An 11495-nucleotide genomic window follows, 5' to 3' on the forward strand; every position below is an offset into this window, starting at 1 on the left:
ACACACACCTACTGTAGTAGAGAAAAAGGACAAATGACTAAATTTTCAGAGCAGAGAATTGAGACTTGAGAGCAGAGAGAGAAGAGAACAGAGGTGGAGAGCCGAGGCAGATAACACAGTAGATTATTCACACAGAGGGGCGGAAAAAGAGGACTGAACCAAGTAGAGATCAGAGAGCTGTGTGGAGAGATAATAAGAGGACAGAGATTGACAGCAGAGATTAGAGAGCAGATGAGAGTTAAGTCAATCTCAAGTGTAGATAACACAGTGAGTTACAAAACATCATTTGTAAGAAGGTATTTAATTGTAATTGAATTTTTACTTATTGTAATTGTCTAAGTTGGTGCTCCTTTGGGTTGGTGCCCATAAATGTGTAATCAAAATATTTTCATTGTGAGGTTGGATTAGAGCAGTAGACTCTAGCAACATTTCTCACCGAGGTTTTTTCCATCGTGGGTTTTCCTCGTATATCTTGTGTTATATGTTTGCTTTGTGTGTGTGCGTGCAAATGTGTTTAATATCTCTACTCATAGTTTCTTGACTTTTGTTATTAAAGCTTTGATTATAAAGTAAGTTCAGGTTTTTTAATTACCACTGATTCACCCCCCCTCCCAGTGGTCCATTTGTGTTCCTTCAACCTTCCACCTAAATTTTTGCCAGCCCACTTTTTTAGTTGGTCATATTCCTTGTAAGACAGTCATTGCTTCTTCCTATTATTTATATTAAGTTCCAAGGGAACTGAAAGCATCGACAAAAGTCGTCCGTCATCATCTTTAAAATGCTCCTCATGCTGATTATAGATTTTCTTTTTTGGCTTTATCCAAATTTGAGCTCAATGCAATTTTTAGATGTTTCTTATGCACATCATTAGGCTTTATCAGCCAATTCCCATCAAACTCATTATAGGGTAGATGGTTATTTTTTATGAATGCTTTATTATTCTGTAAAAAATTGTCAATTATTTTTTCTGTGGCTGTTGAATTAATAGTTTTAATGTGAGAGTGCTTTTTATTTCTTTTTATAAATGTTGTAATGTTAGCTACAACTGGTTTTTTAATCTTTTCAAATGAAACAATTTTAAATGCTTATAGCCTGTTCCAAATACATTAAAAATTGTAATTGTTCATTTGGAATTTTACAGGAGATCTATGAAAATTGTTAGATACAGCAATGGCAGGCCAGTCTGATCCTCAACTGTCACTTTTCTCCGCAGGAGAGGCAAGCTCTTGACTTTACGTGTAGAAATCTCCCATTTTATTTTTTTCTCTTAAAATATTTTAACTAGTTATATGTAGTCTTTACAAGCACATTTAAAAAATAAATAAATGAGGGTTTTGTTGGTGATTGAGTGCAGGTTGAATTTCTTGCAGAGGATGAGATGACAAATATTATTCCTAATGTTCGGATGGATGCTTTGAATATGATTTGTGTATCTTCATTGCCCTTTGGTTCTAATTACTTAAAATGACTGGAAATTAGTTTATATCATTCTTCTTCGGATTTCTTATTGTATTTTCCTTGATTGAATAATTCAACTTTCAGCTATACGAGCAGCATTTTATATTGACAAAATGCATGTGCAGGGAGATTTTGGTCCTTTTCGCCCTCAAATACCTGTCAAAGTTCCACTATGGCTGGCCATTGCACTAAAGAAACGTGGCAAGTGTAGAATACAGCCACCAGATTGGATGTGTGTTGGTAAGCCTAGCCAACCTTACTCTTGTTAGAGAAAAGATATATTTTACTAATGTACAGCACAAATATGAAATTCAATTTTGTCTGTACTTGCTTGAAAATATTTTAGTTTGTTAATTGTTTGACAACAAAATGCCTACAATCAATTATTTATAAATTAATGGTCTACTTGATTATTGTCAATATGCAACCCTTATGTGTGGAGGCTACAATATTTAAGTTCCATATAGTTATTATAAACAACATAAATGGATGAAAAAATAATTTTTGAATTTCCTATAACATTTTTGAATAATTCTTGGGCAAAGATAGGGCTCTAGGTGGCAATTAACCGTTGATTTATGCAGTAGATATAAATGGGTAGGAGATGAGTGATTTTTAAAGTAGGAATCTTTAATTATTTGGTCCCATAAGAAAGTGGACCAATAAAAACCAATTCTAGGCTTCATATCAGTTTAAGACAGTATGCAAATTCATTGGTGTCTAGAAATGAGTTCCAACTTCTATATAATGCAAAGTCTCTTTGATCAGCGTGATGATAATTTTCAGACCATGTGAGATATTGGAGCTTGAGGATAACATGGGATCAATTATTTAATATATAAATGCATGAATTTTGTAGAGAAAAACATAGGCAGGAGAAAGGGAAGTTCAATATGATCCAGGTATTCCTGATGAGCTAATGAGTCTGTCTTTATGCATGCTGAGATTAGTGGTGCCTGAAGGAAATAAGCTAACATAAACTGAGTGCTTGAAGAGGAAAAACAACCGTCAAAATCTGCAGTTTGAGAATGTGTATACCTTTATAAGAGTGCATTTGTATACTGACATAAGTACCAAGAAAACTGGCAACACCGCAACAGCCTAAAAGAAAGTACTTCATTTGGCAAACGTCAAATTACTGTCAAGTTATAAAATTCAAGACATATTAAATTGATAATGTGAAATTGTTTAACATTCATCAAATCTTCAGAAAGGGCAGATGGAACTGGCTTATGTACTCAGAATAAGCTTTAACCTCTGCAAGAAAGGAAGATTGAAAAGATTTTTTTTAACTGGAATGACAACACATGCTAAGTTATTTGGCTAAGTTTTCTGTTTGGTTTTGGATTCAGCAGTTCACACTGATTTGAAAGAATGATACATGTATGGTGGGATGGTTGCAGGGCATGGCATCCTTGTCCACAAACAGCAAAATTTTACAGTTCACATGGAAAAATGGATGCCTCTACTCTTTTCTCTAGTCTCAGAAATTGTTACTAGAAACTTGTCAAGTCTCTCAGAAATTGTTACTAGAAACTTGTCAAGTCTCTCAGAAATGAAGTGATACTCTACTCTTCTCTCAGGCCATCTATATTTTCCTTTAGTGGGTTTTATATCTTGGAGTTCACGCAGAGACATAACATCCTCAATGTGCTCATTGCAAGGGTCTCTTATTCTAGAACAATTTCTTTTTTTTTAGAAGGGAAAAAGAAAAAGAATGCAATCTATTGCTAAGATCATATTGGATAGTTTGTTTTCCTCAATGAAGCATAAGAGCCAACATTGTTTTCTGGCCACAAGAGAGTTTGGGCCATAGACATTTAAATAGGTGAATGTAAGCCCTCCAGCATCAAAGGTTGGTGAGAGTCGTTGCTCACTTTGATCACCTTCAATCTTGGTGAGAATGTGTCCCAAGCAATTAGAAGACCTGAGAAGCCCACCAGAGCCTCCCCTGGCATTGATGACTTCAATTTCAGATTTGTTACAAATAGATCTCCTAGTATTAGTAGCACCCTTTTGATTTAACATAGTCTCGTGAATTCCTATTATGTAAGGGGTTTGATTTTTTATTAGATACCTGGGGTAGTTTCTTTTAAAGGCACCTCCAGGCCCCAGCAATTCCATGAGAGCAATATCAATTTTGGAGGATTTCTTACTTTTGGAGAAACCCTCTAGACTTGATTGTCTTGGCTACTACATATTTCTTTGCTTCTTCAAATTTGATTGTTTGGTTTGTTTTCCTGCCTGATTTACAGGATGATCTGGTTCAAAAAGGACCAGGGTTTGTCCCAAGATTAAAGATGTTTTCAACCAGTTCAAACTGACTCATTCTGTCAGTTTCATCATATAGTTATTCAAGATGACCTTCTTGTAGAGTCTGATTGACCAGCTCAACTCCTTAAGAGGCTTGATCATGGCTTTCCTATTCAGGTTCAGATTTGGGTTGGATATCTTTATCTTGGTCAGGAGCAGCAAATCTGTTTGAGTCCTTAGAAGGTTTCGGGTTTACAGACCTGGATTTTCTGCTCCTGGACCTCTTATTCCTCTTCTTGTTTTGGACTTCTTTGAAATCCATCATTTTCAGGCCAAACCATCCTAGTTTAGGTTTCTTGATTGAGAGGGCAATCTTTGGAAAAGTGACTACATTCATATTAGAATAATATTAGATTATTTACCTTATAATGGTCATTTATGTCTTTTAGGAATCTTTAGCTTATTAGGAAGTTCCTATTTTCTACGTTAGTCAGTTTATTTAGAATGTTTTTGTTTTGTCTTTCGTTGTCTTCTCTATATAAGGAGAGTACGTCTCCATTTGTAATTATGTACTCGATCAATATTCTAATATGTTATCAAAGCAAAATGTTCCTTTGACGAAGTTTTAAAATTCGTGCTCTTTACCAGGAATTTTTTCCAATAGTTTTTTAGTTTTTTAATGAAAAAATCATTGTTTTTTTGTTACTTGAATTTTTCAGAAGGTTTTTACAATTTTTTGTTAAAAATAAAAAATTTTGTGGGCAACTTTTGCAGTTTGAGGGTTTGTCGCATTACTTTTTTGGGCGGCAGCGGGATTGTTTTGGCCCGTGTTTTTTTTGAGCAACGGGTTCTCAGGCGGCAGTCTTCATTTCTGCCCGCGATTTGTCCTTGGTCGCTGTTTTTATCTGTCTGCGATGGGTTTTTGATGCCGTTTTTTTCTTCCGACGCGAGGAAGGGTTTTTGTTCGGCACGAGGGCCGTGTTTTGTTTTCTGCCTTGTTTCTTCTTTGCCTGTGTTTTTGTTTCTCTGCTCGGGTTTTATTTGCGCGGGAGATTTCCGGCAGGATCCTGTTCGTGAGTGATTTTTTGTTCTTTTCTGCGACGTGGGCGCTTTTTTGCAGATTACGTCACCACTTTTCTGTTCGCGAAAAGGGTTTTCTGTGTCGTTTTGGCTTGCGATTTCTGAGTTTTCTCTGCAAAATTCGTGGTTCTATGTGCTACGCTGCGATGGAAGTATTTTTGGTGCCTGTTTTAGACACGACGGCTCTGCAGATCTGTGTTTTTTCGTTTTTTGCAGCCGTGCGGCCCACGCAAAGGTTCCGCGACTGTCTCTCTTTATTGTTTTTCAATCTGTTTTGAACAGACTCGAAGATTTTTACAGCCGCGAAGATATTATTTTTGGACACGTGGGTTTTCAAAATTTTTGCAGGGTTTGTTTTCTATGTTCAAGGGTTTTTTGAAGGCCGAGATGGATTCCTTTTGTGGGTTTCTACATTTGTGCTAGGGTTCCAAAACCTTTTTTTCTTTCCCAGTATAGCTTTTTTTCAGTTTTTGGATAAAAACTGAAGAATATAATTTGTTTTGTACAAGGGTTTTACCGTTTTTCCTTAAAAACAAAGTTTTGTATTCTATGCAAATTTGTCTTGGGATTTGTGCCAGCCTCTTGCTGAAGGTTTTTTATTTATTTTTGACAGAAAAATCAGATTTATTTAAGTTTGTGTTTGACCTTTTTTTTTGTGCATAACAAAACGGTAGGGATGGTGTCGACCAACATCATATTGGAAGCCAATCAGCGGTTCAACGACAGGAACTACAATTTTTGAGTACCGGTGTCTCGATCAGATTGTTCTGGGTAAGTCTACTCATCCCACAGTGGTGGGCAAAGACCAGGACAAGTTTGATGAATGTAACAAAGAAGCAGTTATGTTGCTGAAACTATTAGTCACTGACGAAACGCTTCTAGAGGTGCCATCTGGCAAGATAGCTGTGGAGATATGGACACATTTGAAAGATCTCCATGAGACGTTAGACAAGAGCCAAGCGTTCTTTATGAAGAACATGCTGTTTTCAATGATGATGGATGAGAAGATGTCTCTGTAGGAGCATCTTATGAAGATCAAGGATATACGCGATCAACTAGTGGCCATTGGTCGCAAGATGGAAGAGGAGGACATGGTAGTGATTACGCTGAAGAGTCTACCATGCTCCTACAAACACTTTATTGAGACACTCAACATCACCTTGACTAATGTTGACCTGAAGTTTGAAGAGTTGTGCACTAAGCTATTGCAACAAGCTCGGTGGAGACAATAGTTTGGTAGCAACAGTGACATGGTCAGTACGGAACAGGCGTTTACTGCCAAGGATAAAGGCAAAGGCGAGTCTACTCAGCAGAAAGGACAACACACATCCGAGAACGGTTCCAAGAAGAATTTCACTTGTCACTATTGTGGGAAGCTTGGTCATATCTAGAGGTTCTGCAGAAAGTGGCTGGGTGATCAAAAAACCAACCAGGGAGAGTCTCAGCAACAGGCTCAGAGCATTTTGTAGAGGAGTCAACCTTCTTTGCATTTTAAAGATTTTGTCCTGTAGGGTGGTAAGTTATTATGTGAGGGCATTAGAATAATATTAGATTATTTAATATTTACCTTATAATGGTCATTTATGTCTTTTAGGAATCTTTAGCTTATTAGGAAGTTTCAATTTTCTACATTAGTCAGTTTATTTAGAATGTTTTTGTTTTGTCTTTTGTTGTCTTCTCTATATAAGGATACTATGTCTCCATTTGTAATTATGTACTCGATCAATATTTTAATAATTCAAACAGGATATATATTTAAAAGGCAAGTGCTCATAATTCAAGACTTGGGTGTGGATACAATCCAAAACCTTTATGCTAATAGCTTCAGGTAAACCCTTTTTGAGGTTCCCTTGTAGTCAAATGCAAGCATAGGCAGCATTGAGAGATTTAGAAGGAATCCAATCAAGAAATTTTCCAATTTTATTCCAATAAGTTCTATAGAAGTTTTATTCTTGAGATGTAAGGGAAGCCTTACCTAGACCAGCACTTTAATGGGCACAGCCATTTGTGGTTTAAAATGGGCAGACCCAAAATTCATGTATTGGGTGTTTGAGCCCATGAACCATGGACCACCTTGGAAGATGGCATCACACTCCTCTTTGGACTTGAAAATCACTAGGAGATACCTGCGTCCTAAGTCATAGGGTTCAACAAATTTCATCAATGAAATTCAAAATTCAGCGAACTTCAAATAAATCTTAAAAACTGGTTTTAGTTCGCCCTAACATTCATAGGAATAAGGACTTACCATTTATAATAAGAGGAATCCGATGTTCTTTGAGAGTATTATTGTATTTTCATCTCTCTTTTGGGGAGGAAGTTTTGTCCAACTGGGTTTTCTCCTTTCTCCATTGGTGAGAGATTGCATTGTATTTTTACATGCGTACCTAACATAGCATAGTAGTTGGGACCCATCTTGCATTGGTTGCATTTATGTACATTCTCCCTAAGTTGCACTTAAGGGGTGGTGTTGGTGTGAATACGATGTTGTGCCTAGTAAGTTCATCGCCTAGGTATCATAGAGACCACATATGATAAGTCTTTTTGTTTCATGTCATGTATTCCTCCCTTATCATTGTTGTGCATGCATTGAGAGGGTCCAGACAATTATGATCCAAAATATAATCAGTTGCAGAGGGACAACCCCTCCATGTATTGTCCAGCTTCAGTTTGTTGCTCAGCCCCTTAAGCTCGAGTACTTTCAAGCTCACTTTTAGCTTCACAGACTTATATATATGGGTGATTCAGCCTCAGCCCCTTAAGCTCGAGTACTTTCAAGCTCACTTTTATCTTCACAGACTTATATATATGGGTGATTCAGCCTCAGCCCATGAGAGATACCCTTCTTTAGAACTTTTCTACCTCATTGAGCCCCACCATGCATTGCCATGGTTGGAATTAATATGAAAGTTTACAACTTCAATCTAATGGTATCTCTATTGATCAACTTCCTCCTTTCATATACTCTACGGATGCCCCTCAACTTTTCGGACTAACGATGTGACCAATGAATCTGTTTGTAAGGACATATGTTGATGATATATTATTCTTACGTACACAACTACACTATAACCTCTAAATGTCAAGCTAGACGCTACTTATGGATTGTTGATGGCATCTCATCATCTACCTTACCCATCCGCAACATCGTTGGTCACATGAATTGTCAATACCTCTTGGTAAATTAAAGAGTTATACCCATTAGCCACGACTTGAGACGAATCAATATATCCCTCGTGGCAAAAAGACTTTGTTGACATTGGTTCTCTATATGTGGAAAATGATGAGGCTTTTATTTTCATATCACATTCATTATAAAATCTGAGGATCGTGTCATTGCTTATACAAAGATTATCAATGCCCTTCTTTCTTCTATATCATAACTAATGATATCTATTTCTTTACCTCTAGGAGGTTGTCATTCTTGAACATTGAGCACTTCAAAGGTCCTCTAATGCTAATAGGTTGATCACTTCCCTTTTCAAAAATATTAAGTGTGTTAGGACTGTTAAGTTTCCATTCAATGGAATAGGGTTTGTCCAACCAAGCCCTCTTGGTCCTAGGCCTTCCACTATGAGCATTATTAGATGTGCTTCATTCCTTTCACAAGTGATAAGATGACGATGTTATAATTCTTTCTACTCCACATCCCAGCCCTCTACTTTAAAAATTTATTCTAAAGTTTGATCGAGGGGATCTCTAAACCAGGCCTCAACCTAGGTTTGCATATAGTCTTTTAAGGAAATGCCATTTTCATAATGCAAAATGGTATGAATCATGCTCCGCACAAACAACTCATAAAACAATCCCATCTATGAGTATCCTAGCTAACGTCAAACTGATACGTAACCAGTCATCTTTTTACTTGATTGTGCCTTTTTGTTAATGAGTTTGACATCAAAACATGCTGTCTTGAAGGCTTCAGGAAAACTTTAATAATAAATCCCTTATAATTCATGCTTGTTTGTATATATAAAGAACATCATAATTCCGATCCAATCACCCATGCTCACAAAGTTTTTGTTTTGTCTATGATGAATGCTTTATCAAATTTATCACGAGTATTAGAAACTTGAATCTCCTGATACTTCAAAAATATCCTTTTTTTTAATAACTGTCCCTTGCCCTCCCCTAAAAAATGGCCAAAAAAAATCCCTGTACGGAAACTCCCACCCCATCCCCTGCCATCCCCGTCCTAGAAACTTGGGGGAGCATAAGTTTTCAGTTAATATTTCAGTCCATGTGCAACTGATTGTTTTGGTGCATGGTCATGAAAATGTCTGATTGAGGTAGCAGATGGTTTTACTGACCTCTGGACTTATTTCCCTGGCTGGTAATTTTAATTCTATTTACTTAAAGCTATAGGTTAGTGCTAACTGGTACTATTTTTACCTTTCAAATCCTTAGTTTGTTGTACGTAGTAATGTTATATATGATAATGGTTAGTCCTATTGCAAGTGTCGAATATTTTTAATTACTTGGGAAATTCCTTTCGGGTCAGGTCATATTTTAATACATTTTTTATAGCTTACTCTTATCTATTTTTATATGCGAGCTTGAAATATCGAGGGGTGCTTCTATGGTTAGTCCTCTTGCAAGTGTCGAATATTTTTAATTTCTTGGGAAATTCCTTTTCGGGTCAGGTCATATTTTAATACAATTTTTATAGCTTACTCTTATCTATTTTTATATGCGAGCTTGAAATATCGAGGGGTGCTTCTATTGTAAATTATGTCGAAGTGTTTAAATATTGGAGTAACTTACTGATTTATTGCTTGTATAGAGAGGTTGACGCAAGTTCTAGATTCTGAGCGTGAAGCCCCCAGAGAATTTGAACCATTGCCATTCCATTACGTGGAAATATCAAGACTGCTTTTTGACTAGTATGTATTACGAGTAAGACCCATCATGCAATCTTTTAGCTCCCTAGTCTCTTGTTTTAACTCAAGAAATTATGTGTGGACACTCGTCTATTCAATTTCTTTTGCTATTGTCCTCGTTTACTAAACAATTTACTTACATATTGGTTCTAGTGCACGCGATGACATACCAGATATCTACCTAGTAAGTCCTTTGACCTTAATTTTTACATCATCTTTTAAACAAAATAGACTGTATCAAATTACAAATTTCAGATGGAGTTTTCAATGCAACTGTTTGGAATCTCTACATGGTTGCAGGTCAGGTCATTAATAGAGGATATTAGGGATGTGAGATTTCACAAGGTCGAGACTGGTTTAGTGTTAATTAATTCAAGAAATCATGGAATGAAGGTAATGCATTCAATTTCTATGCGCTTGAAACATTTCAACTGAGAAAATTAGAATAAATGCTTTCCATTTCATTACACTATTAAATTCAAACATTGGAAACATTGGCAGTTAAAAAACCTTTCTGCAATGGAGGTAAATCTAGTACGCCCGTTTATGGTGAGAGCTTTCCAAGCTTTCGATAAACATGATTCTGGAGATCAACAAGCCTTAGATGGAAACAGCCAACCTACATCTATAGACCGGGGCAAAAGAGTAAGTATACTTGTGCATATGTATTGGACGAGGTGGACAGAGAATAGCATTTTTGGTTTTGAAGTACTCATTTTGAGATTTAGAATTAAGATTAAGTGGTTAAACTCTTAATTGAATATTAAATATTTTTTGTTCTGTAAACAACTATTTCTGTATCTAAAATTTTGATGTGGCTTGTACAGCGTACGCTTCGACCTCGCTAAACATTCCAGATGTTACTGCTAACCCACATTTTCTCTCAGGTAGAAAATTCAAGAATGACTACAGTTTGTACCATGGAATATGCTAATGTTGCTCACACAACATACGTAATTTTAAAATCTTAGAAGGCCTAATATTTCGCATTTCGAGCAGGCAAATCTAACAGTATTGTCTCGGTAAAAGTTACCTTGTATAAGTTACCTTGTATGCTATGGAAGCTAACAGTTTGGTAGTGCGCCTTTTTTGATAGTGGTTTGTTTTTAAAATTTCGAACTTATGGCTTTAAGTACTTTTCCATATTACATGGCCGTCTTCAAACAGTTTAGTTAGCTCTGCATGTTCAACCTGTTTTTAGAATGCCATTTAAAGAAGAAGGTGACAATCTTAACGTCCACGAAGTTAAACATAGCCTCTGGAACAAGACTAATAAGTGTATTGACTGTACATTTATAAATGTTGAAAGAGCTCAAGACTAAGTGATTAGTCTATTGACTGTACATGTTGAAAGAGCTCAAGACTAAGTGTATTGGCTGTACATTTATAAATGTTAAAAGAGCTACTTTGAATTGTGATGCTTGAAGAATTGAAAATGATTTCTTATGTTTTTGGTATTGGGCCATTAGAAAATTGATGATTTATTGTATTCAGGAAAAAAATATCGAGATGTTTATCTTCCCATAACAAACAATTGTATTATATATTTTGTCGCTGCATTTCAGTCCACAATGGAGGAGATGTGGATTAACCATAAAAGCAATATGGTTCGTTTCTACTCCAAAGAACTTAGAGATTTGTTTTATTTTGGTTAGTTTAAATTTTGACTTGTTTTCAAAAGGTTTATAATAGCCGGTTTATCATTTCTGAACCTTTCTTTGATTCAACTTTACAAGAGCATGTTTTTTAAAATCATATTTAAGTTTTTAAACTAGTTAGGAGAAGAGCACCAGTAGTTGAGCACCCTAATTTCGCGCTTCTCAA

General features: G+C 36.1%; 1 protein-coding gene across 5 annotated transcripts in view; it reads left to right on the plus strand.

The window, feature by feature from the left end:
- Positions 1-11083, plus strand: part of LOC131048038 (DNA replication complex GINS protein PSF2) — a 43333-nt gene extending 32250 nt beyond the window's left edge. For all 5 annotated transcript variants that reach the window (XM_057981870.2, XM_057981871.2, XM_057981873.2 and 2 more), the window contains 8 exons: positions 1142-1218; positions 1355-1429; positions 1584-1698; positions 9575-9674; positions 9825-9855; positions 9972-10064; positions 10173-10316; positions 10499-11083. In XM_057981870.2, the coding sequence (XP_057837853.1) occupies positions 1171-1218; positions 1355-1429; positions 1584-1698; positions 9575-9674; positions 9825-9855; positions 9972-10064; positions 10173-10316; positions 10499-10519 (627 nt within the window). In that variant the 5' untranslated portion in view covers positions 1142-1170 and the 3' untranslated portion in view covers positions 10520-11083. The remainder of the gene's footprint in view (positions 1-1141; positions 1219-1354; positions 1430-1583; positions 1699-9574; positions 9675-9824; positions 9856-9971; positions 10065-10172; positions 10317-10498) is intronic.
- The last annotated feature ends 412 nt before the right edge of the window (positions 11084-11495 follow it).

This window comes from Cryptomeria japonica, chromosome 6, assembly GCF_030272615.1.
Source record: "Cryptomeria japonica chromosome 6, Sugi_1.0, whole genome shotgun sequence".
Taxonomy (NCBI): Eukaryota; Viridiplantae; Streptophyta; class Pinopsida; order Cupressales; family Cupressaceae; genus Cryptomeria; species Cryptomeria japonica.